Below are 25035 nucleotides of genomic sequence, written 5' to 3'. Positions count from 1 at the left end.
GTGACTAGGCCAGATTTCAGACTGTTGTCTCACAGGTTCCAAAGCCCCTTTGATATTCCTTTTAGGCTGGTGAAGAAGGCAGCATTTAGCACCCAGTGAGGGGAGAGCATCCGAGACACCTCACGGTGCTGGCTGCAGCTCCTTACCTTGGGCAGGGGCAGTTCACCCACTCCAAAGCCGAGGCCAGTGGGGAGCCTCCTCTGCCGGTGAAAGACGTGATGCTGGGCAAAGTGACAGGCAAGTCTCGCAGTGGCACAGGCACGGGGCCACAGGCTGGGCAGTGGACAACAGGGATCGGTGTGCCCCAGTAGCGCTGCCGTGAGATCAGCCAGTCTTTCAGCTTGTTACTTGTCACATCTCCGCCCACTCTCATCTCTCGGGCTTTCTGAGTCAGGGCTAAAAAGGCATCTTGCCGGGTCATGCCTGTAAACTGGAAGTGAGGAGAGACAACTGTAAGACAAACTGCCCTTGCTCAGCGTCCTGTGCCACCCCATCAATGTGAGACTCTCATAAGGGTCTAGGTCTATGTAGGGCCACATCAGGGCTCCCCCAAACCCTGGATACATTTATCTTTATAGGTCCTTTCTTCTTTAAACTAACATTAAAAATCACATTTTGCAATTGCACTGATAGAAAACCAGGTATGATTTTTGATCCTAAAAGTTCAAGGTTCCGTTGTTCTTTACAATTAAAAATTATTTACTTATGTGTATGAGTGCCTTATCTCCATGTATGTCTCAGCATCACACTGTGCCGGGTGCCCATGGAGGTGAACAGAGTCAGAACTCCTGGAACCAGAGTTGTGAGCCACCATGCAGGTATCAGGCATTGAACCTGGGTCCTTTGGAAGAACAGTATTCTCAACTGCTGAGCCATTTCTTCAGCTCTACTCCCATTTTTTAGAGATACTAAAATGTTTCCAGGAGCCTGGTCAACAATGTTGACCAGGGCCGCTGTGTCCTGTGTGTGGCGGGCAGCTGGCGCTGCTTCTGTGGCCCTTCCTTTCTGCCATGTTCTGCAGCACCTCAAGAGAGAATCACCGAGTGTCTAGGTGCCAGTGAAGAGCTGCACAATCCCATCCCTAAAGACTCTTTCCTCTCAAAGAGAAAATATCCAGAGGGAAAAGTCCAATGTTACATCTTAAGCACGGGTCTGTAGCTGCCTCAGCTTAAAGAGACAAACCACTCTTATTTGTAAATATTCCCATTTTGTAGACAACAGGGCAGAACATTGCAGGTCCAAAGGTAGACTGCTATCTTTCCTGATGTTACCCAGACGCCAAACTCATCGGCTACTAACATTCAGAATGTGGGCACCTGGGATCAGTCCTGTTGTATGCCAGGCCTCAGAGACACCAAGATAAATCTGCTCATGTCCTCAGGGAGCTCACGGTCACACGCATGTCATTAAAAACAGAGTGCAACCATGTTTAACAAAGCAACCCTCTCACTACTGGTGGGAAGCGTCTTCTGAGTTTACTGTACAGGGGCAGCTGTGCTCCAGGAGAGAGTCGCTCCAGGAGAGAGTCGCTCCAGGAGAGAGGCGTTCTAGGAAAGAGGCGCTCCAGCCTGCACTCCTGACACCATGCAGTCACGATACAGTCAGGACCTCGTCCAAGTCACACAACCCTTCCACCCCTCACTGATGGCTTTTGGCTGAGTATTCATTAAAGAGCTAGGAAATGACTCAAAGGCTACCTGAAGCTGTCTGAAAGCAGACAAAGAGCATAAATAACGCTGGACGTCCCATCCAGAGGAACGAGGGTCTTCTGGGCCCCAGAGAGACAGCCTAGTTTTGGCCATGGATGTTCCCTTCCTCACTGTCCAGAGCTGGGGTCCCTTTATAGACACCTATGGTTGGCTCTGCTCTACCCCGGGGAGGCCTACACAAAACAAGGCCAAGAAGAAAAGGCCTTAACATCTTAGAATATGATTTATGTTTGGAGATACAAACATGAAGTCAGGAACTGCTTCTCTTTTTAAAGGGCGAGAGGGAGCCAGGTCATTATTCTCCCTCCCCCTCAAAAATGTATTATTATTTTTTAATTGTATGTACATTGGTGTTTTGCCTGCATGTGTGAGGGAGTTGGATCCTATGGAACAGAAATTATAGACAGTTGTAAGCTGCCATGTGGGTGCTGGGAATTAAACTCAGGTCCTCTGGAAGGACAGCTTAACTGGCGAATCTCTCCAGCCACACTATTCTTTTGTAGATAGAAGGATAGATAAATTAGATAGATGATATACAGATGAGAGATATATGATAGACAGACAGACAGACAGATAGGTAGATAGTTAGATGATAGATAGATAATAGACAGATAGATCGACAGACAGACAGACAGAAACAGAAAGACAGGAAACCCTTATAGCCTAGTGATCCCAAACCTGAAACACCTGGATCTTCAGGTATAATAGAACCAGAACCAGGGGGCGATCAGTAGGTGATTCTCCATGATTCATAATGGACATGTGTGGGACTAACATGTTGAGCCAGCAGTTCCCAGATTAGGGCTTATGTTCAAATCTCCTGAGGAACGGTAACAACTCCTGATGTCCACTAGTCATGTCTTTATTACCACCCAGCATTAGGCTGAAATATCTGGAGTAAGACTCACCCATCAGATTGTTATTTTATTTGTTTTGTCTCTTAAGACAAGGTCTCACATAGACCAGGCAGGTCTCAAACTCATAGTCCAGGACAGATTTCAACTCCTAACCTTCCGGTCTCACTTCTCAAACGGAGGACTATAGGTGCGCATCACCACACGCCTATCCCAAGCACCAATATCTGAAGACACTTTCCTGGTGTTTCTACTGTGTTGCCAAGTTTAAAAACAAGCACTCTAAGTCAATGCCCTCAAGTTTTAATGTGCATACAAATCACTCAGGGAGCTTATGTAGGGATGGGAGCCCACATGCCCAACAGTGGCTCCTGGACCAGCACCACCTGTTAATGTTAGTTGTACAAAACAGTGCTTGTTTCTCGGTTTCTCTCTTAAGCTAGCTATCATACAAATAATTGAGACTCTTTTATATTTGTTTCCTAATGAGCTTCACAACATAATAACTGGGCAGTTATTACTCTGTTCTTAACTCTCTAAGCTAATTTGGCTCCCACCCAGCATACATCCCAGAGGTACTTGCACTTTGTAGCGTTCCCTGTTCCAGCTCTCTCTCCTGATCTCTCTCAGACCTCTCCCATGGCTGCACCCTCGCTTCGCAGCCCCCTGTAACTCCTCCTCCCCTGGCTGGCAGGAAGTCCAGCCCTGATCTCTCCCCTGCTCAGCGATTATCTGTGAGCTGCTTTATTGGCACATCAGGAGACAATTGGGGAGCAGTGTTTACACAACATTGAAACAGGAGATCCTCAGAACAAGGCTAACAACCAGATATGGGGGATACAGAAATCAGCATTTGAATAACCCAATAATTTTATGCCTACAACCACCAGCAGTACTGGTGCCAGCACCAGCACTAACAACACCAGTACCAACACCACCACCAGAAACACCAACACCAACACCAGTACCAGTACAAACAGCACCACCATCACCAGCAACACCATACCAACACCACCACCAGAAACACCAACACCAACACCAATACCAGTACAAACAGCACCACCATCACCAGCAACACCATACCAACACCACCACCAGAAACACCAACACCAACACCAGTACCAGTACAAACAGCACCACCATCACCAGCAACACCATACCAACAACACTAGCACACACCAGCAGCACCAACACCAACAGCAGCACAGGAACCACCAGCACCACCACCAATAGCTTCCACCCAGTGGTACCAGCACCAGCACAGGCAAATTTGCTGGAAACAGAAGCCCTTGGGGAGAGTCAGGACTCTGGCTGTGGACTGCTAGCCAGTGTTGACAAGGCCAGCATGACTCGGATGTGTGCTTGAGTCTGAGAGTCGCTGCTTTCAGCCACTTCCCACCCCAAACAGCCTCTTCCACCACTTTCTGGTTCATGTGGCCACTCTTTGTCACTTTGTGGGCTCTTCTTTTTCCCACCCTCTATGCCCGTCTCCCACAAGTTTCACCTCCTATTACTAGACAGGAGAGAAAGAGGGGGAGTAGGGGAGAAAGAGACAGAGATCCCTGTATTTAATATCTTTCCTTTTGTTTCTTCTTTGAGTACAGCTACTAATAAACTGCAACCAACCCCCTGAATGACCACCAACCACCAACCCCACCTATCGGGACTCTAGCATGTATAGAACCTCTGAAAAGTTCCCAGAATTCCAAACGTCACACGACTACAGAAACTATCTGCAGCTGGCAAAGCCACACCTCTGCTAGAGCACCAGGCCCATCATAGTCAGCGGCTGCGGACAGCCCAAAGCGGCCCACACCCCCCACCTGGGATTAAAATGGAAGCACACTCTTTTAATATTTCTGTGCTTTTTAAAGAAACTGAAATTCCAAAATTGTCACACAGGTTCAGGCCAGCGCTGGTGGGTCACGTTCTGCTACACGCACCAAATCAATAAAGAGACAGCCTTGATTAGGACAACCCTGGCCGTTCATACAAAGGTCTGTGAGTGACTGAAACTTCAGACAGAAACGGCAGACCATCTGGAGTGAGGCATCATCTTCCTCAGCTCTAGACACCTCTCTAAGAAGCCGAAGACTCTTTGGAAAGATCATTTCTCAAGCAGGGTTCTCAAGCCTTGTTCCAGGCTAAAGACTTGTAGGTGTTGAAGAAGAATAGTCTTCTGTTCTGAGGAACCAAGCAAGGCCGCGAGGCTGCTGGGGAGAGCGAGGGCGGAAGGCGAGCTGCGGCGTGACCGTGTAAGAGCATGTCTCGTCACTCCACTCTCAGGGTCAGGCACAGGCCAGGGCACCAACCTCGGCAGATCCACTCAGCCTCTCTGTGCCATCCGGTGAAGTTTCAATGACTTCAGAGTAGCACAGGCCCAGGGCTTGGGCTAGCCTGGTGTCCTCGGAGCTGGTACTGGGGATTCCTGTTCAGAGGGGGGAAAAACACAAAACTTCATCTCTTCTTAGTGCTCAAAGCAAAGAATCATGCAACACTAGCCCTCGGTGTTGGCTTCTTCAGAGAGATGGTCTCCTTCAGCTCAGAAGACAGAAAGCCACAGCAAACTCGCTGGATACTGGCACACAGCCCTGAGAGCCTAAGCCCTACCACAGCTGCTCACATGGTTGGAGTTATTTTCTTTAGGTCTTTGTGTCTGATTTTTCTTCTTCTTAAAAGCATAGTTGCAACTCTAAAATCTACCACCCAGGAAACTGTACCCTACAGGTTTGGGGAGGGCCTCCTAAGTGCCTCCAGTGGCTCCCTGGTGGGACGCAGTGCTGACTGCTTCAGCATTTTGTTACCCTAGAAAGATCCCCAAGCCTGGACACTGAGAGTTGGCGCTGGGGACCGTGCTGTGTCCCTGAGAACACCAGGACATTCTTAACAGGCATTTATTTTTCAACCCACATATACCCCTTGAGGAAATGAGGTGAGGCACAAGAAAATCGCTCACCCAGAGGGTTGAGGGTGGCTGTTCTGGCATCAGCTGCGCACAGGAGCAGCTCTGGTAGCTGGGTCTACAGGGCAGGGCTCTGAATGGTATACTGCTGACATAATGAGCTGTTCTGAGCACGGTCACACAGGGAGCGTCCTACCTCACCCTGGGCCCTTTACAGACTACTTCCTCAGTGGGAACAAAGAAAACACCTCCCAAATTTGCCAAATGTCTCCGGGTACTGACTCCTCTCTCATGGAAAATGCTGTCATGCATATGGCTAAGCCGGCTCCTGTGCAGATCAGTTCCAGAGGGCTAACTTAAGGTACAGAGGACATGCCTGAGAGTTCTACAGTACGGCGTGACAGAAAAAAACAAAGTAAAGTGAATGAGTGTTGGTGGACTGGGCTGGGAGGTGAGGATGCAGGGAAACAGCAAATAGGACCAAGAGGCGTCTACAGTCACAGCAGGGAGTCAGTGACCATGTACTGTATCTCTGGTGTCCAGCTTAGGGGAGACCTAGCCAGCCCAAGCACAGCAAACACGGCTCTGGCAGGCCTGGCCCTTCTCCTCCATCCCCTCTGCCTGACTAAAAACCATTGGCTCACATTCCTAAAGCTAGGCGCCAGGGCCTATCCCTTTATGTGGCCACCTCCTCCTCCTGGGGCTGGCCACTACGGTCCAGCTGTCAAAGTGCTCAAGTCCAGCAGTCAGAAGGCCCCTGGCTCACCTAACTAACATGCCCAGCTACAATTAAACACCTTATCCTCACATGGGTTTTCCCGTTACCTTTATAAACCGCATTTTCCTATGGTCCACTGTCTTCTCTCTATCCAGACAGCCCTTTGTCCCCCTCTGGGACAAATATTCCTCCCCTCCCCCTTGGTCCTCCCTCATTCTCCCTCATTCTCAATCTCCTGTCTTTGTCTCTCATTCCCTGCCCTTTGTCCCTGAGGTAAATAAATCTCCTTTGTGCTAAGAACTTGGTCTTGCGGTGTATGGAGCCAATGCCAGTCCCTTTCAGTGACCACCACATTTATCGGGACACATTAAGAGTACTTGAAAGTGTGATATATTCTAACTGTGCAGGTGGGAGAGTGAAAATTCTGCTTTATTTCTCATTTGTTTATGCTTCTGTCCTTAGAAGGCAAGAAACAGTACTTTAGACAATACTAATTACACAACCGGGGGAAATCAAGACAAGAGAAAAAAACAATTCCACACACTCACCTAAAAACACCTAAATCCTTTAGAGCCTTAATATTGCGTCAGTGACTTACCCCAAAATGTCAAACACCCTTTCTTTGCCCAAAACAGTCATATCCAGATTTTCTTCTGTGTTTACGCTGGCTGCTGTTTAAAACACCTGACTAATTATAAAATGCATGGTTGTAGTGGTCAGAGGTGACCTGCGTGCTTGGTGCCAGCTTTTTGCCACAGAGGCCTGTTGCTCGGCAGGGCGGCTGGGATCTCCCGCAGGAAAGCAGGTGAGCCAGGTGGGCCCACACATACCGACAGCAGCTTCCGGCCAGGGTTAGGGTTAGGTGCTTCCCTCTGCTCTCACCCTGCCCCAGGCTAATGGAGGAGGGGTGCTCGTGAGTAAGGCTGCCAAGGACACTGAGTTCGTCTCTAAGACGCCCCTGGATGCTGCTTCATGACCCTTTCTAGAGTAGCTCGGATGAGCCTCCTCCACAACGCTAAAACCTAGCCCGCATGGACCACATGTGCCTGGAGCCCCCGTCTCTGCCTTTGCTGGTGGTTTTGTGATTTTTATTTGGTTTGGTTTTTAAAGATAGGATCTTACTATATAGCCTAGGTTGACCTGAAACTCAAGATCTTCCTGCCTCAGGCTCCTCTTTGTTAGAGGTCTGAATCACTAAGCCTGGCTGGGATTATAAAATTAGATTTTTAGTCTGTGCTGTGTTAACCCTCTATCACGTGTCCAAGTGCTCGAAACTAACTTATGATTCATGAGTCTGAGCTTTTACATTTTCAACAGCGAGCAGGAAGGCATGATATATCTAATATGCTTTCTTTAAAAATTAAAAATTATTTATTTATTATTACTGTTAGTGTGTGTATGTGTGCAGGCTCATGCGGAGCTTTGGAAGACAACTTTCTTGGTCAGGTTCTGGGAACTCTACTCAGCTTGGCAGGCCTGAGTGGCAAGCACACCGGGCTTGCAGCCATCCCACAATATGCTTTCAAATACATGTTTTGTTTGTTGTATGCTTTTTTTTTTTTTTTTCAATTTTTAAAGACAGGATTTCTCTTGTAGTCTTGGCTGTTCTGGACTCACTTTGTAAACTAGGCTGGCCTCAAACTCACAGAGATCCACCTGCCTCTGCCTCCCGAATGCTGGGATTAAAGGCATACACCACCATGCTTTGCTTTTCTTTTTTTAAAAATGCGATTTTACCATATTTTCCAGGCTTTAAACTTGTGAATGTGGGATTAGAGAGATGACTCAGTAGTTAAAATAATTGTTATTATTCTTTTTTTAATCTAGAAGCTCTTTATTTTACTTTTTTATTAAATATTTTTATTTTTACATATACATTACACACACACACACACACACACACACACACACACACACACACACACACTAATCTACCTACAGCAAGAACCATGAAACAATCAGGAGTTATATAAATGTTACATTCTTAGTGTTTTGACTATTTGTATTTGGCAGCCTTGAAGAAAACATCTTTCCTATCTTGGTGCATCTAAAATTCTGAATGTAAATAATTATCTATCATATCTCATCATTATCAACTTAAAACACCTATCTAGACCTAAAAACATCTTAACCCCTAAACAACTAACTCCTGGCAACACCCAGCCAACCTCAAAGAGGATGATGAGCATCAAAGAACCTCCTTATGGAGATGGCTTCAAACGTGGCAAAGCAGCCACTGGGCAAAATGTCCTCATTTCTACCATAGACAGAATTCTGCCTAAAAAGGGGCAAGCTTGGATTCAGACAGTCAATGGCCAAACTCTGCCAAGACACAGGTTATGCAAGTCTTCAATAGTTCCTGTCTCACAAATATGTCTGTCAGATATACTGAGCCAGAAGGCTGAAGAAGATGCTCCAACATTATAGAGTTTTGGGTGACTGCTCAGGTAGCAAACTATCTCCGTCATCCTCTCATTTGGAATGCTGCTAACCTGCACCCCCTGTATACTCAGGTAATTAATTTTAGTCTCTGATGGGGTTGAAGACCAGGTAGTTTAGTTTTACATTTAAGAATTGTTATTCTAAATAATAAATAAATAAACTTGTTATTGTTATAGAGGACCTGGGTCCAGTTCCCAGCACACAACCATTTGTAGCTCCAGTTCCAGGAGATCTGATTCTTTACCCTGACCTCCACAGGCACAAGGCACATGCATACATGCAGGCAAAACACTCATCCACACACACAAAAACACATTTAAAAAAATGCAAACTTGTGATCATCCCACCTCAGGCTCCTAAATGCTAGGAATTCAGATGTGTAGCACTGTGCACTTGAATATGTAGTTCTTAACTAAATAATGATGCATGGAAGGTGAGGACTGGGGTGGGGCTCAGGGTGGACTGCTTTGCCAGAAAACTGTGAAGCACTAGATTTGATCATTAGCTCCAAAGATGAGAAAAAAACCCAACAACAAGAAAACCAAAACAAACCAAACCAAAATAAAAAACCCACAGGGCATGAATTTTCACTTAGTGGCAAAACCTATCATATGATCAATAGTAAAAAGGGCTATGAGCCCTTTGCCCTTAACCCTGCATAGTTGGTTAGCATGGGTGACATCTAAATGCCACATACCTATTTTTGAATCTAGGGTGCCTTCCAGGTCCGACTCAGCCGTGACAACGATGGGGACTTCCTGCAGGGTGAGCATGTTCACGGCCATCACTGGTGTGAGGCAATCTGGAAAAAGAGCAGACCATTAGCTGGGCACATCCAAGAGCAGACCAGCAAGAGAAAGCAGCATAGTGTTGGGTGCTAATTGCTAAAGCACTGGCTCTTTGAAGGGAATTAGCAGGTAATTTACACCAGTGGAGACCAGAAGATTAAACAAATACAGGAGAAAAGTTTTGTCCACCTGTATACATAAAGAAGTGAGAAGGGTGTTTCTGAGTTCCAGATAGAAAAGCAATCTCATTACCACCTTTTACTGTTCAAAAATATCTCCAGCAGTGAGAATAATAAAACACACAAAACCTTCCTACAGTGAAAAGAAGAAACATGAGCTCCTAAAGCAAACAGGAAACAGCAGAGCAGAGCCTTTTCTTAGGGGACACCGGGGTACATAGACGGAAAATGAGGCAGGCGAGGGATCCAGGGAACAGGGACCCAACAAAGAGAAGCCATAGAACATTCAAGAAAGAAGTCAGAGGGAAGCCGGGCGCAGTGGTGCACACCTTTAATCCCAGCACTCGGGAGGCAGAGGCAGGTGGATTGCTGTCAATTTGAGGACAGTCTGGTCTACAGAGTGAGTCCAAGACAGTCAGGGCTACACAGAGAAACCCATGTCTGGAACCCCCCCCCCCCAAAAAAAAGAGTCAGAGGGAACATTAGATATGCAGCCGAGGACAGGAGGGTCAGACCAAGTCAGATCTGACCAACCACCATCATTAGTATCTTTAGGAAAATGAGGGAAGGGATTGCTTGGGAGGCTGGAATTTGAAGAAAACTGTATCATGAATTTTAAAGAGCTATGGAGAGTGCGGGAAGAGTCTGCCAGAAATCCAAAGAACACAAACAAACTAGAGAAACGTAGAGAGAGACACACAGAGGAAGAGACTGAATTTTAGAAAAAGTAAAAAGTTACCTAAGACTTAGATGAGAAAGCAAAGCTGGGCCGGGTGGTGAACGTCCATAACCCCAGCACTCTGGAGGCTGGGGCAGGACTGTGAGGGTTGGGGTATCCTGGGCTGTACAGTGACTTCTAGACTAGCCTTGGCTACATAGCAAGATCCTCTTTCAAAAATAAGCAAGTAAATAAACAGAATAATGTAATCATAGCATACATGACCCAGTTATGAATATTTATAAGGCAAATGACTTGCAATTTACCCAGTCTCTGTATTGTCATGAATGAAGCTCATGCAGGGGACAGGAGCAGGGAAAGAGCCTTACATGGAGACTCCTCGGTGAACTGCAAGTATAAATACTCAAAGTCCAGAGGGAAAAAAGAGGCACAGGAACAGCAACTGACGAACGCTTGAGATTACGTGTGTACTTACAACTTCACCGTTAGTTAGAGCCATCACTGGCTAGCTTTTGCAATTTGCACTTACAAACACTTGTTTCGAACTTTCATATAGTTGTTTAGAACAGATTCTATAAGCCCTCAAGTTAAAATCAGCCCAAGAATCAGGATTTACATTTCAAAGAGGTAAAGGCAGGGTCTAGGAGGACGGTAGGGCATTCCACAGGAGGCACAGCACTCTGGACTCAGATGCTAATGTTAAGCTCTTTCAGAAGCCAATAAAAGCAACATGGGATGGAGCTAGAAATATGGTTATGCCTTTGAAAAAATCCCACTCTTGTGCATGTCTCCTCAGGAAGATATTATAAAAGTCCCAGAGGATCCAGCGCCCTCTTCTGGCCTGCACCAGCACTGCATACATGCGGTACATAGACAAACATACAGGCAAAATACTCACACAGGCACATAAGATAAAAATAAATGAAATCTGAAAAAAGAAAAGAAGAAGTGGAGGAGAAAGAGATGCAAGCCAACTGTCTACTTTAGTAGATAAGACCCAGCACATACAGTGTTATATATAGGTTTAAGATAATTAGGAGACAGACAGCTCTGGAATTTGGAAAACATCTCTTCCCTCATGCTCCATGTGGTTTCCAGATCTTTCTAGAGAAAGCCAGAGGAGACAGCTGAGAAAAGGGAGTGACACCCGTGATTATGGAAGTCAATTCCAAGAACTCTAAGCAAGCACTGTACTTTTTCTTGTAAAGGAACCTGCGCCAAGTTTGCTAAGCAAAAGCCAATTCATTTAGTCAGTACGTCAGCAACCCCACCAGCCAAGCCAGAGGCCAGGGAGAGATCTTCAGACCTATCTTCCAGAAGCTTCTTTGAGATGGTCCCACTTCTTCACTGATTCTCACTATTCTGTGGCCTTTATCATCTTCCCCTGCAACTAATGGGATAAGTTGGTCCCTTGTGAGCACACTGCCACTCAAGCTTTACCCTGTCCACTTGAGTCACCCTTCCTAGAGCCCCTCAGGGTGTCTTCTCTTCCCACAAGGACCACCTAAAATCACCAAACTCAAGGGCCAGCCACCTTCTCAACTAAGAAAACTACATACACAAGTGCTGTGCCTTTGCACAGCTGTAAGGGTTCATCTGGGACTACATTCCTTTCGTGAGTTATTTTATGTTGCCAGGGCCAGAACCTGTGCACAGGCTAAGCCACTGAGATATGTTCTTGTCTGTCTGTGGCAAATCAGGGGCCAGTATTCAGAAGCCAACTCAGTGGAAGCAGAAATCTGAATTCAAAATTTAAACTCAGAGTAACAGACTAGGGACCCATCTTACGTTGACACTTACTATTCTAGAATCCTGACAGTGAAGGAAAGAATAAGCCAGCTGGCAACCGTCAGCAATGACACAAGCAGGGCCCACAGGCTGCAGGAGGCAGAGGCTATGGCAGGCAGGGCCCACAGGTTGCAGGAGGTATAGGATGACAGCAGACATAGGTCCACAGCTTGCAGGTAGGCTGAGAGCAGGCATGGGCCCACAGCTAAGATGGGTTTACAGCAGGCATGAGAAAATTGCACTGCCCTCAACATACCATACCTGTCTTGTGACCATACAGTAGTCACTGATGTCTCTCCCTTTGCTCAGCTGACACCTCTGTCTTGGATGTTATCTTATTAAGCTATGGTTAGAAAGATCTGGAAAGCACATTTGTCACAAGACAAAACCAGGGTCATGACGTACTAACTTAGCTGACTTACCAACTGAACCGATTCAGACGGAATGGGCTGAAAAGCAGTGTTTCTATTCTGAAGATTAAAATCGGAAAAACTCAGTGCTACACATAATATTTTATTTGGAACAACTTTAGGATTACCGAGAGGAGGAGGAGACAGCTCAGGACCTCTTCCAAGTGGAATGCTACACATGGCTTTCAATTTGCCAAAATGAAATGACCAAGCCAGCCTGGTACACTAACACGGAAGTGGTCTCAAACATGTGGCTGCTCATATGCACTTAGATACTGTGGTGGTTTACAGGAAGATGGTTCCTATGGGCTCACAGATTTAAACGGTTAGTCCCCAGCTGGTGGAACTGTCTGGGAGGATTGGGAGGTGTGGCCGGGTTGGAGGAGGTGTGTGTGCCGCTGAGGGTGGGCATGAGGGGCTCACAAGCCCATGGCACGGGCAGTTAGCTCTCTCTCTCCCCACCTTGTACCATGGATCAGGACATCAGCCTCTGCTTCCCTCCATGATGGTCATGGACTCATCTTCTGAAACTAAGTAAGCCCAATAAATAAATTATTTCTTTTATAAGTTGTCTTAGTCCAGCAATAAAAAAGTAGCTAAGATAGACGCTCCTCAGATGAGCATGTGACAGTGCTCTGAGTTTATGCTGTCTTTCATCTCAGGGACTGTAATCTTTTATAATTTATTAGTTCATTAATTATGAACTACATGGTGTATGAGCTGGCTACTTATAGCATTTAGCGTTGCAATATTTACTTTTCAATCATCATAGCCTCAAGGAATCTTAAATTACTCAAAAGTGTAAAAAGTGAGATTTCCTTTCAAACAGTTAAAATGAATTCTTTCTTTTATTCTTTAAAAAAAAAAAAAAAAACTGACATAGATAACCTTCATTGTCAAGTTATCTGGATCTTAGAATCACCATGAAAACATATCTCTGAGTATGTCTATAAAGGTGTTTCCAGAAGGGCTTAACTGAGGGAGGAAGCTCCACCCTATGTGTGTGGCAGCACTGCAGGCGCTTGGGCCTGGACTAAGTGGCCGAACAGACCTTTCCTCTCTCTCTGCTTCCTAATGACCTTGGTCAGTGTCCTACTGCTGTGAAGAGACATCATGGCCACAGCAGCTCTTGCTTATGGTTTCAGAGGTTTAGTTCATTATCGTCATGGCAAGAAGCATGGCAGCAGGCTGGAGTGGTGCTCAGGAAGGAGCTAAGAGCTACATCCTGATATGCAGGCAGAAAGAAAAAGACTGTGGGCCTAACATGGGCTTCTGAAACCCCAAAGCCCACCCCCAGTGACACACTTCCTCCAACAAGGCCACACCCCCTAATCCTTTGAAACAGTGCTGCTTAATCCAGCACCCAGGAGGCAGATGCAGAAGGATCTCTGAGTTCAAGGCCAGCCTCGTCTCTAGATCGAGTTCCAGAACAGCGAAGGCTACGTAGAGAAACCTTGTCTGGAATAATCAAATAGTGTCGCTTCCTGATGATCAAACATTCAAACTTATGAACCTACGAGAGCCGTTCTTATTCAAACCACCGCACCCACTGTGGACGCGATATGACCAACTGCCTCACTTTTCTGTTGTCATCACTTCTCCACCCTCAAATCCTTTGAGTTGTTTTTGTCAGAAAAGTAATAAATACAGAACCTGAGACATGGGCACAGAGGCCTTAAAGAGACACATGGAATTTTAACTTGTCTCGTTTTCTCTATTTCAATATATAACAAAAAAGGTGAAGGCAAGTGACAAAAGCTGCCTTGTGTTGAGATGTCTTCTGCCCTCAGCACAGAGGCACCCCACAGTCAGGACTGTAGAGAGCTTGTCTCTGGCCCAGGAGGCTGCGGCTGCCCCCCGCCCCTCCCCCAACAGGCTCCTAGGAAGCACAGGTGACCAGAGCTGCCCTGCATGCACTCAGGAAACAACTACTGTCTGGAGCAGAATGTCTCCAGTCTACACCCAATAATTCAGATGTGAGATGCAGTGGACTAAGATTTGCAGTGTACGAGGAAGCATAAAGACGAGATTTTTGCAGAGATATTTAAACCTTCTCCAGAGACCTACTTCTAGTCGACAAAGGCTTCCTTTCATCCACCAGGCTCTACGCTCACAACCCCTCCCGGGATGGCTACAATTTTACGTCTAATCACAGGTGTGTGGTCTTCTCCTTGCCAAGAAAAAGGCCAAGAGTCCAGCGATAGCAATCACTCAGGGAAAGCTAGAACAAGCAACTGAGAGCTGCCAGAGTTCTATTTTTATCCTCATGTTTTGAAATTATAGTGCATTTATTTATTTACTGGGGGCACAATGTGTGTGTGTGTGTGTGTGTGTGTGTGTGTGTGAGAGAGAGTGAGAGAGAGAGAGAGAGAGAGAGAGAGAGAGAGAGAGAGTGAGTGTCACAGGACTCATGGCCACTCCAACAGAGCCTCAGGGGTCTTTCCTCCTCCTCTTCCTGGTCCTGCTCCACCTCTTTAAGTTCTTTTTGCTTGTTTTTGATATAGGGTCTTACACAGCCCAGGCTGGGAGTCTGGAGGGTCCTAACGATCTAGCTGAGGTCACTGGCTTGACACTGATAAGCACTTTTATCCACTGAGCCACCTCACTGGCCTTTTTCTAGTAGTTTTATTTGTTAGAGAAATTAAAAATCAGGAGAAGATTCTCTCCCTATCAGCTTTAAACTGATACTAAATCAAAGGCAACAGCCTGAGCTCCTGGGCGATCTCTGGATGCAGACAAGGCAGGGACTCAGGGGAACCCAGGGCTGGCAAATTAACGTTACCAGAGCTATTTTGTCCTCAGGTTTTAAGATTTAGAAAGTAGAAATTGTGGCTCAGGTAAAGAACAGATGATGAAAACTGGCAACCGTGTGGGAAGTGTGAGTCTTGTCAACTCCTCGCCAGCTGAAGGCAGTGACGTCACAGTACGTGCTCCACCGCGCAGCTCACCTCTGCCAGGGACTAGTGCCTTCTGCAAGGGTTTCTTCAGAGAGCTGCAGCCATGGAGAAGTCTGTGGCTAGGAGAGATGGCCACGTGGGAAATGCCATAAATGGCCTCAGGGGTGGCTGTGTAGGCTGTCACTTTCTCTCCTGTGTCTTTTCCATCAACCTGGCAGGATGAAACATGACATTTTATGTTCAGTCCTCTTCCTGAGCCACGTGTCTCCTCGAGCCACCCGCTCTCTCATTTTCAAACAGCCATGGCAGCTTTGGGGCAGAGGACCCGGAACGTGTGCACGAGGTTGGGCCAGGCAGATGAGCAGAAGGGGGAACCCCTGGTCAGGCCCCACTCCTGTACAGCACCAGGCATCCCAAGACAAAGGCAGAGAAAGCATGCTCAGACACCCCGCCCCCTTCTCCTTCTGCTGGGAAGTGCTGCAGTCAGGTGCAGAGCTGCCGTGTACTCAAAGAGCTCCAAGACGCAAAAGACGTGTGTGGGCATGAACTATGTGCCAGTGTGTGATCACCTTTAATATGAAGTCCAGGTGGCAGCCTACACAGTCCCCAATCCAGTGGGCCTGCATGCCTTTTATTCCATACCACTCTGGGAGGTCTGCCAACGTGTCCTGCATGGCCTGGGGGAACAGAAAAACACAACAAACATCACAATGCAAAACTCAGGTGAGAGCAAATGCTGTGGGGCTTGAGGTAGGAAAGGTGGGGAAAGAGAAGAAGGTTCTGGACATCGGACCCCCTCATTCTCCTGCCTCAGACAACAGAGGGAGCAAAACACAACACAGGTGCTCAATTCACAAGCCATCTAAGCAAGATCGACCTGACATACCTCTGTTCAAGGTTCAAGGTTTCACGGAAGAAAGAAAGCTAAGGGATGATTTACATCCTTGCTGAATGTGCTTACAGCTTCTCTCCCCAGTCGGGGGTCAGAAGTTCACAGTCTGCAGATGAGCTCTGCCTCTCCCTGCCACAGAACCCTGCAGCTGACTGCCTCACACAGCCCTGCAGCTGACTGTCTCACAGAACCCTGCAGCTGACTGCCTCACACAGCCCTGCAGCTGACTGCCTCACAGAACCCTGCAGCTGACTGCCTCACATAGCCCTGCAGCTGACTGCCTCACAGAACCCTGCAGCTGACGGCCTCACAGAACCCTGCAGCTGACTGCCTCACACAGCCCTGTAGCTGACTGCCTCACAGAACCCTGCAGCTGACAGCCTCACACAGCCCTGCAGCTGACGGCCTCACAGAACCCTGCAGCTGACTGCCTCACAGAACACTGCAGCTGACAGCCTCACACAGCCCTGCAGCTGACTGCCTCACAGAACCCTGCAGCTGACTGCCTCACACAGCCCTGCAGCTGACTGCCTCACAGAACACTGCAGCTGACTGCCTCACGGAGCCCTGCAGCTGACAGCCTCACACAGCCCTGCAGCTGACTGCCTCACAGAACCCTGCAGCTGACAGCCTCACACAGCCCTGCAGCTGACTGCCTCACGGAGCCCTGCAGCTGACAGCCTCACACAGCCCTGCAGCTGACTGCCTCACGGAGCCCTGCAGCTGACAGCCTCACACAGCCCTGCAGCTGACTGCCTCACAGAGCCCTGCAGCTGACTGCCTCACACAGCCCTGCAGCTGACTGCCTCACGGAACCCTGCAGCTGACTGCCTCACACAGCCCTGCAGCTGACTGCCTCACAGAACACTGCAGCTGACTGCCTCACACAGCCCTGCAGCTGACAGCCTCACACAGCCCTGCAGCTGACTGCCTCACAGAACCCTGCAGCTGACAGCCTCACACAGCCCTGCAGCTGACTGCCTCACGGAGCCCTGCAGCTGACAGCCTCACACAGCCCTGCAGCTGACTGCCTCACGGAGCCCTGCAGCTGACAGCCTCACAGAACCCTGCAGCTGACTGCCTCACACAGCCCTGCAGCTGACTGCCTCACAGAACACTGCAGCTGACAGCCTCACACAGCCCTGCAGCTGACGGCCTCACAGAACCCTGCAGCTGACAGCCTCACAGAACCCTGCAGCTGACGGCCTCACAGAACACTGCAGCTGACAGCCTCACAGAACCCTGCAGCTGACAGCCTCACAGAACCCTGCAGCTGACTGCCTCACAGAACCCTGCAGCTGACTGCCTCACAGAGCCCTGCAGCTGACTGCCTCACAGAGCCCTGCAGCTGACTGCCTCACAGAGCCCTGCAGCTGACTGCCTCACAGAGCCCTGCAGCTGACAGCCTCACAGAACCCTGCAGCTGACTGCCTCACACAGCCCTGCAGCTGACGGCCTCACAGAACCCTGCAGCTGACTGCCTCACAGAACCCTGCAGCTGACAGCCTCACACAGCCCTGCAGCTGACAGCCTTACAGAACCCTGCAGCTGACTGCCTCACAGAACACCGCAGCTGACTGCCTCACAGAACACTGCAGCTGACTGCCTCTAGCTCCCCCAGAGTCACTGGGTCACACAGAACCTGGCCTTGTGCTTCCTCCTCTCCTCTTCCTGATCCTGCCCTACCTCTTCAAGTTCTTTTTGGGTTTTTTGACATAGGGTCTTTTTTTTTTTTTTTTTTTTTCTTTTTTGGTTTTTCGAGACAGGATCTCTCTGTGTAGCCTTGGCTGTCCTGGACTCCCTTTGTAGACCAGGCTGGCCTTGAACTCACAACGATCCGCCTGCCTCTGCCTCTCAAGTGCTGGGATTAAAGGCGTGCGCCGCCACCGCCCGGCTCTTGACATGGGGTCTTACACAGCCCAGGCTGACCTTGAATTTCCAATCCTCCTGTGTCCTCCTACAGAGTGCTGACATTTCATGCTTGGCAGCCAGAGGTTTTTTTTTTTCATTCTGTTTTTCTTCTCAGACTGCACGTCAGGGCTAGGGAAGTGCCAAGTGGAGCTGCTTAAGCTTAAAACATTCGGAGGGAGATGAGGCCCAAATGTTCAAACCGGAAGAAATAGGAATGTTTTTACATGCTAATTCTAGACAGACCCTAGCCTAAAATCTGAGCAAATCTATGAATATTCTTACAAAATAAAAGTTTTTTTTTTAATTGACCAAATGAATTCAGTATCTTGAAGCACCACATAAGCTCAGTCCCTGTATAATAAGTACATTTATTCAAGGCTAATTTTGCAAAAGCAGGTCTTCAGGGAATGCATATGACAGAGCAGTGACACTCAGTCTTTGCTGGCCACAGCTGCCCAGCCTCTTTAAGGGGGCTACAACTACTGAGCCAGCGAACAGTCCTGGTCTCCTCTCACACCTCTACCCATGGCAAACAGTCCTGGCAGCTCCTCTTCCCACCTCACCAGCCACAGGTAGAGAAATCTAGTTGGCTCACAGAAGACAAAAATTGGGTAAACTCCAAGTTTTTACACTTAAAAAAAAAAAAAAAGTGCTATGAAATCCTGAGGAGAGCTGGGTGTGGTGGTGCACACCTGTAATCCCAGCACTTGGGAGGTAGAAGCAGGTGGATCACTGTGAGTTCCAGGCCAACCTGGTCTACAAAGTGAGTCCCGAACAGCCAAGGCTACACAGAGAAACCTTGTCTTGAAAAATCAAAAGAGAAGGAAGGAAGGAAGGAAGGAGGAAGGAAGAGAAAGAAATCCTGAGAAGTTAGGCTTGGTGGAACATACTATGAAGGCTGGGGCAAGATGAACTACAGTTCAAGAGACCCTGTGCACAAACACACAAATGAAAGTGTACACACACACACACACACACACACACACACACCACAAAAGCCCAGCTCTCACGCGCCAAGGGAGAAAAGGTGGTTTATTCTGGAGTCAAATATGAGTGACTGTGGCCCAGAATCACAGATTCAGGTCACACCAAATCCCACGTTCCAATGTGGTAACAGTTTGATGAAGTTTTTATAGCAACAGAACAAAGAAAGTCGTAAGTCAGGGCTTTAATGACACCTAACAGCAGACAGGCTACAGCAGACAGGCCACAGCAAAGAAGGAAAGCCTCTCTCTGCTCCAGGGCTCAGGTCCTATTGGACAGCATTCTCTTCTCTCTGACTGTTTGAAACTGGAGATCTATTTCTACATCCCAAAAGACTGGAGTTCTGTGTATACATTGCCAGGGTTTACCTAATAGTCAGAAAGATGCTAGGTCAAGTACGGAGGGAGCAGAAAATGGCTACTAAAAGGGCTAAAGTTGCTCCAGAAAAATTTTGGTCTTGATTTGCAATATCTGAACGTTTCTACGTGTCTGTTTCTAATCAGTGAGTGAGCCTTGAGGGTGGTTCAGTGGAAGGTTCTGCTCTTTTCAGCAGCTTCCATTCACAAAAGCAAATCTAAGGACGCCAGTGTATCAGAGTTGGAAGAAGGCACCTCCCTCTCACCCCCACTCAGCGGAATCTATCTATTTAATTATCCCCATTTAATAAGGGCAGTTAGCTAAAATTGCTGATGGAAATGAGGCGTCTAACACAGCCCACCCTGTGCTCCTGCATGGAAAAGCCCATTCATGCTTCTCACTGCATGGCGACACACCTGAGCCACCACCCGCTGCTCTGTTAGCCTGGTCTGCACTGCCTTTTCCTCCACCTCAACTCGTTTGTCAGTCAGTAGGTGAGCATGCTTGCCATTCACAGAGAAGACCGCTGACGGGCTGGGCAGAGGTGACAGCAGGAGGTGCAGCCCACCACACAGCAGCCCACCACACAGCATGCTCTGAGGAAACGGCTTTCTGTTTCAGAGTTCCCTTCAGACTCTGCTACGTAAGTGAGGACAAGGGTTCCTGGACGTAGCCCTGCTCCTAAGTGGCTCACATGGACAGCCCTGGGCAAGCACAGCGCACTGAAGACCCCTGTGGCAGACGCTCTCAGGACAAGGCAGCCCCCACTGCCCGCTCCTCCGCCACCTGGACTGCAGAAGCTAAAAAGCCCATGTCCACTTTGCTGTCTCCCTCAATGCTGGGGGTGGCTATGTGACACAAAACGTGAGTGGAATTCTTCTGTGGGAGTGTCTGAGAAAGTTCTTGCTTTCCAGATAGAGGGACTCATGTGCACTGCTCCTAGAGTTGTGGTATCTGGAGTTACAGTAGCCACCTAGCAACTTTAGGCTCACAAGCAGGAAGAAACGTCTAAGAGAAGCCCTGAGATGTGTCAGTCTGGTCCAGCGACGGGTTCTCATTATGTGGGAAAAGCAATGTCCTACTTGCCTAAGCCAGCACGACCTGGGTTTTCAGGTGCTTGCCGCCGAGCACTCCTGGTCGATCTGCTGTCTCGTCTATCTCCACAGTTTACTCATCCATGACCATTTCTAGCACACCAGGTGTAAGATATCCCATCTTATTTGATCTCTAAGATCCTGGAGCAAATTTTCAGAGATCCTACTATTTTTTCCTTCTCCGTTGAGGTGTCTGATGGCCATCTCAAATTCTAAAGGACTACTCCTGCACATGAGGGCTATTTCTGCCCAAGAGAGGGATCCACCCTTGAGCCTCTCATTACAGTCAGGTCTTCCTGGGTGTTATCCCTACTTGCATGCATCACCAAGCTCAGGAGATTCTGCCTCTGAGTATTTTTTAAAATCCCGTTCTACTTCTCCTACCCCAGTCTAGACTTCGCATGCTGGGACCATTTAGATCTAGATTCTGCATGCTGGGATCACTGTGAAAGCATTCGGACCGCTGCCTGGAGCCACACCGTGTTCATCCCACAGTATCCTTATGTGAAAGCATTCGGAGTTGTGCCTGGAGCCACACCGTGTTCATCCCACAGTATCCTTATGTGAAAGCATTCAGACTGCTGCCTGGAGCCACACCGTGTTCATCCCACAGCATCCTTATGTGAAAGCATTCGGACCGCTGCCTGTAGCCACACCGTGTTCATCCCACAGCATCCTTATGTGAAAGCATTCAGACTGCTGCCTGGAGCCACACCGTGTTCATCCCACAGTATCCTTATGTGAAAGCATTCAGACTGCTGCCTGGAGCCACACCGTGTTCATCCCACAGTATCCTTATGTGAAAGCATTCAGAGTTGTGCCTGGAGCCACACCGTGTTCATCCCACAGCATCCTTATGTGAAAGCATTCGGACCGCTGCCTGGAGCCACACCGTGTTCATCCCACAGCATCCTTATGTGAAAGCATTCGGACCGCTGCCTGGAGCCACACCGTGTTCATCCCACAGTATCCTTATGTGAAAGCATTCGGACCGCTGCCTGGAGCCACACCGTGTTCATCCCACAGTATCCTTATGTGAAAGCATTCAGAGTTGTGCCTGGAGCCACACCGTGTTCATCCCACAGCATCCTTATGTGAAAGCATTCAGACTGCTGCCTGGAGCCACACCGTGTTCATCCCACAGCATCCTTATGTGAAAGCATTCGGACCGCTGCCTGGAGCCACACCGTGTTCATCCCACAGCATCCTTATGTGAAAGCATTCGGACCGCTGCCTGGAGCCACACCGTGTTCATCCCACAGCATCCTTATGTGAAAGCATTCGGACCGCTGCCTGGAGCCACACCGTGTTCATCCCACAGTATCCTTATGTGAAAGCATTCGGACCACTGCCTGGAGCCACACCGTGTTCATCCCACAGCATCCTTATGTGAAAGCATTCGGACTGCTGCCTGGAGCCACACCGTGTTCATCCCACAGTATCCTTATGTGAAAGCATTCAGACCGCTGCCTGGAGCCACACCGTGTTCATCCCACAGCATCCTTATGTGAAAGCATTCGGACCGCTGCCTGGAGCCACACCGTGTTCATCCCACAGCATCCTTATGTGAAAGCATTCGGACCGCTGCCTGGAGCCACACCGTGTTCATCCCACAGTATCCTTATGTGAAAGCATTCGGACCACTGCCTGGAGCCACACCGTGTTCATCCCACAGCATCCTTATGTGAAAGCATTCGGACTGCTGCCTGGAGCCACACCGTGTTCATCCCACAGTATCCTTATGTGAAAGCATTCAGACCGCTGCCTGGAGCCACACCGTGTTCATCCCACAGTATCCTTATGTGAAAGCATTCGGACCACTGCCTGGAGCCACACCGTGTTCATCCCACAGCATCCTTATGTGAAAGCATTCGGACCACTGCCTGGAGCCACACCGTGTTCATCCCACAGTATCCTTATGTGAAAGCATTCAGACCGCTGCCTGGAGCCACACCGTGTTCATCCCACAGCATCCTTATGTGAAAGCATTCGGACTGCTGCCTGGAGCCACACCGTGTTCATCCCACAGCATCCTTATGTGAAAGCATTCGGACCGCTGCCTGGAGCCACACCGTCCATCCCACAATGTCCTTATGAAAACACGGTTTGGGGGACAGGTGAGATGGCCCCATGGTTAAGAGTGCTTTCTGCTCTTGAGAAGACCTGAGTTCAGCTTCCAGCACTGACTTTGGGGACTCCCATCTGTACCTCCAGTTCTGAGGGACCCAACTTCTGCCTCTTCAGGCACCTGTGCGCATATGCACACACCCACAAATATATATGCGATTTTAAAAATATATAAATCTTGTTTTTAAAAAATCTATCCATCCCATAATTCTGACACACTGCCTTCTTTACAATATTTTATATGGCTCTCGTGCTGAAGTCAAAATTTGTCAGACTTGAGTTAGCCCCTAATCACCTTTCCAGACCTACTTTGAGTCTTTCCACGTGGCTCTCAGTTTAACACACAGTGTCCGTCTCTTAGCTTTTCAATCGATTGTGGTGGTTTGAATAGGTGTGGCCCCCACAGCCTCATGTGCCTGAAGCTTGGCCCATAGGGAGTGGCACTGTTAGGAGGTGTGGCCGTTTGGAGTAGGTGTGGCCTTGTTGGAGGAAGTGTGTCACTGTGGAGGACAGGGCTTTGAGGTCAGGGCTTTTGGTGTGGCACAGTCTCCTGCTGCCGGAAGACCAAGCTGTCCTCACTACATGAAGGTGGCTTTATGGTCCGTTCCACTCTTGCTGGTCACTCTGCCGCCCAAACACTGACGCCTTCATTTCAGATGTACTCCTCTGGTCCAGATTTTCAGTCAGTTCACTGTTAAAGGTGGTTTCTGTTCTCCTGAGATTCACTATGCTCATCTCTTCTCTTAAGTCCTGCTCATTTACATAACGAATGCCTCCATGTTATCAACTAACATCAACTTCTGGGGCTGCATCTACTGGGTCACAGCATCTTGCCTTTAAAAAATGTAGTAATTTTGTTTGGTTGGTTTGCTTTTTAGAACAAGGTTTCTTTGTCTTGATAGCCTTTGTCCTCGACAGTCTTGGCTGTCCTAGAACTAGCTCTGTAGACCAGGGCTTGAACTCACAGAGATCTGTCTGCCTCTGCCTCTCAAGTGCTGGGATTAAAGCTGTGCACCATCATGCCCAGCGAATGTCGTCATCTTTATTACATGCTGGGTGCTGCAGATGACACCCTTCAGGGTGCTGGATCATGCTTGACCCCCTCTGGACCGACTTTGTTCTAGTGATTCTGTTTGAGCCCTGCAGAGGTTCACCTTTAATCACCAGCAAGGCCACTCTATTCTGTTTTGCCCTTACTCCCAGGGTGGTGCTCATGCTCCCAATGGCCTCTGGGGACTCAGGGCCCCTCTTAGGCAGATGTAACCCAAACGGTTTCCATGTGCTGGGAGCCCCAGGTCTGCCTCCTACTGGAGCCGCTGCACGTGTCAGCACCATGAACTCTCTTTCTCCCAGTTTTCAGTGCTAACCTCCTAAGAGCTTTTTCAATAAACCTGCACAGGAGTTCAGCAAGAACCACGAGTTACCATGGCAACTTACCATCTCTGCTGAACAGCTAAAAATTCACAGCTAACAGTTTAAAGAACAATGCCCCCAGTCAGGTTATTACATTTCTAACTCAAAGCAGAGGTCAAAACACAGGTGCTAACTAGATGTCCTTCCAATACAGCCATTAGAGTTGCATGGCAGGTCAGGAAGGGACCCCGCACCCCTCCTTTCCAATGTGCCATCAGAGTCTCCGGAGGGCTGCAGGGAGGGGAAGAAAAGACACCCCTCCCTCAGGAATATGGTAGACCTGAGGCTAGCGGAGAGGGGCTACACAGAAAGCTACATTCTCAGCTCTGCTCTCCTCCAGGCAAGCTAACAAGCTCTTGGAGTCTTTCCCACGTCCATGTCCAGGGTCTGCTGTATCAAAGTGAACTAAAGGAAATGAGTCTCACTGCAGACAGTCTTTAGAGGGAGGACACTAAGGAAATGTGGAGCTGGTGGGCTGTGGTTTTGTTTTGGTCTAGGATGTGGTGATCAGCGGTTGCCTGGGACCATGTGCGTCCTCTGCACATGTGCCTCATATACATTACCTGACCTGCGTTATCCAGATGAGACCCAGCTGCTCAGACAGAAGCACACACACAGACTCATGGCTTTGTCTTGAACCATCATTGGGTCTAAGTGTTCATCTCACTTATCAGGAAGCCCAGACCCAGGGCAGCCTGCACAATTAACCAGAGGCATGGGAGAGGCGTGTGTGGAGCTTTGGACTTGGCCCAGCTCACTGCTGCTCTGGCCCTCCCTTGTGGAGACCAGTCAGCTCTTCATTTCTAGGTCCCTTAAGCTATGGTGCAGAGAAACTACAACTTGAGCACCCTGGGGCTTCACATGGACTCCTCTTTTGGATGCATAACTGCA

General features: G+C 48.5%; 1 protein-coding gene across 1 annotated transcript in view; it reads right to left on the bottom strand.

The window, feature by feature from the left end:
* The window catches only part of Lars2 (leucyl-tRNA synthetase 2, mitochondrial), a 105440-nt gene that overhangs the window by 28638 nt on the left and 51767 nt on the right, over positions 1-25035 (bottom strand). The window contains exons 7-11 of the mRNA XM_051140240.1: positions 15936-16043; positions 15418-15577; positions 9323-9427; positions 4876-4991; positions 147-430 (exon numbers count right to left, since the gene is read on the bottom strand). Of these exons, the coding sequence (XP_050996197.1) occupies positions 147-430; positions 4876-4991; positions 9323-9427; positions 15418-15577; positions 15936-16043 (773 nt within the window). The remainder of the gene's footprint in view (positions 1-146; positions 431-4875; positions 4992-9322; positions 9428-15417; positions 15578-15935; positions 16044-25035) is intronic.

Source organism: Acomys russatus, chromosome 32 (genome assembly GCF_903995435.1).
Source record: "Acomys russatus chromosome 32, mAcoRus1.1, whole genome shotgun sequence".
Classification (NCBI taxonomy): Eukaryota; Metazoa; Chordata; class Mammalia; order Rodentia; family Muridae; genus Acomys; species Acomys russatus.
Note: the sequence above shows the minus strand (reverse complement) of the source record. Positions and strands in the feature narration are given on the sequence as shown.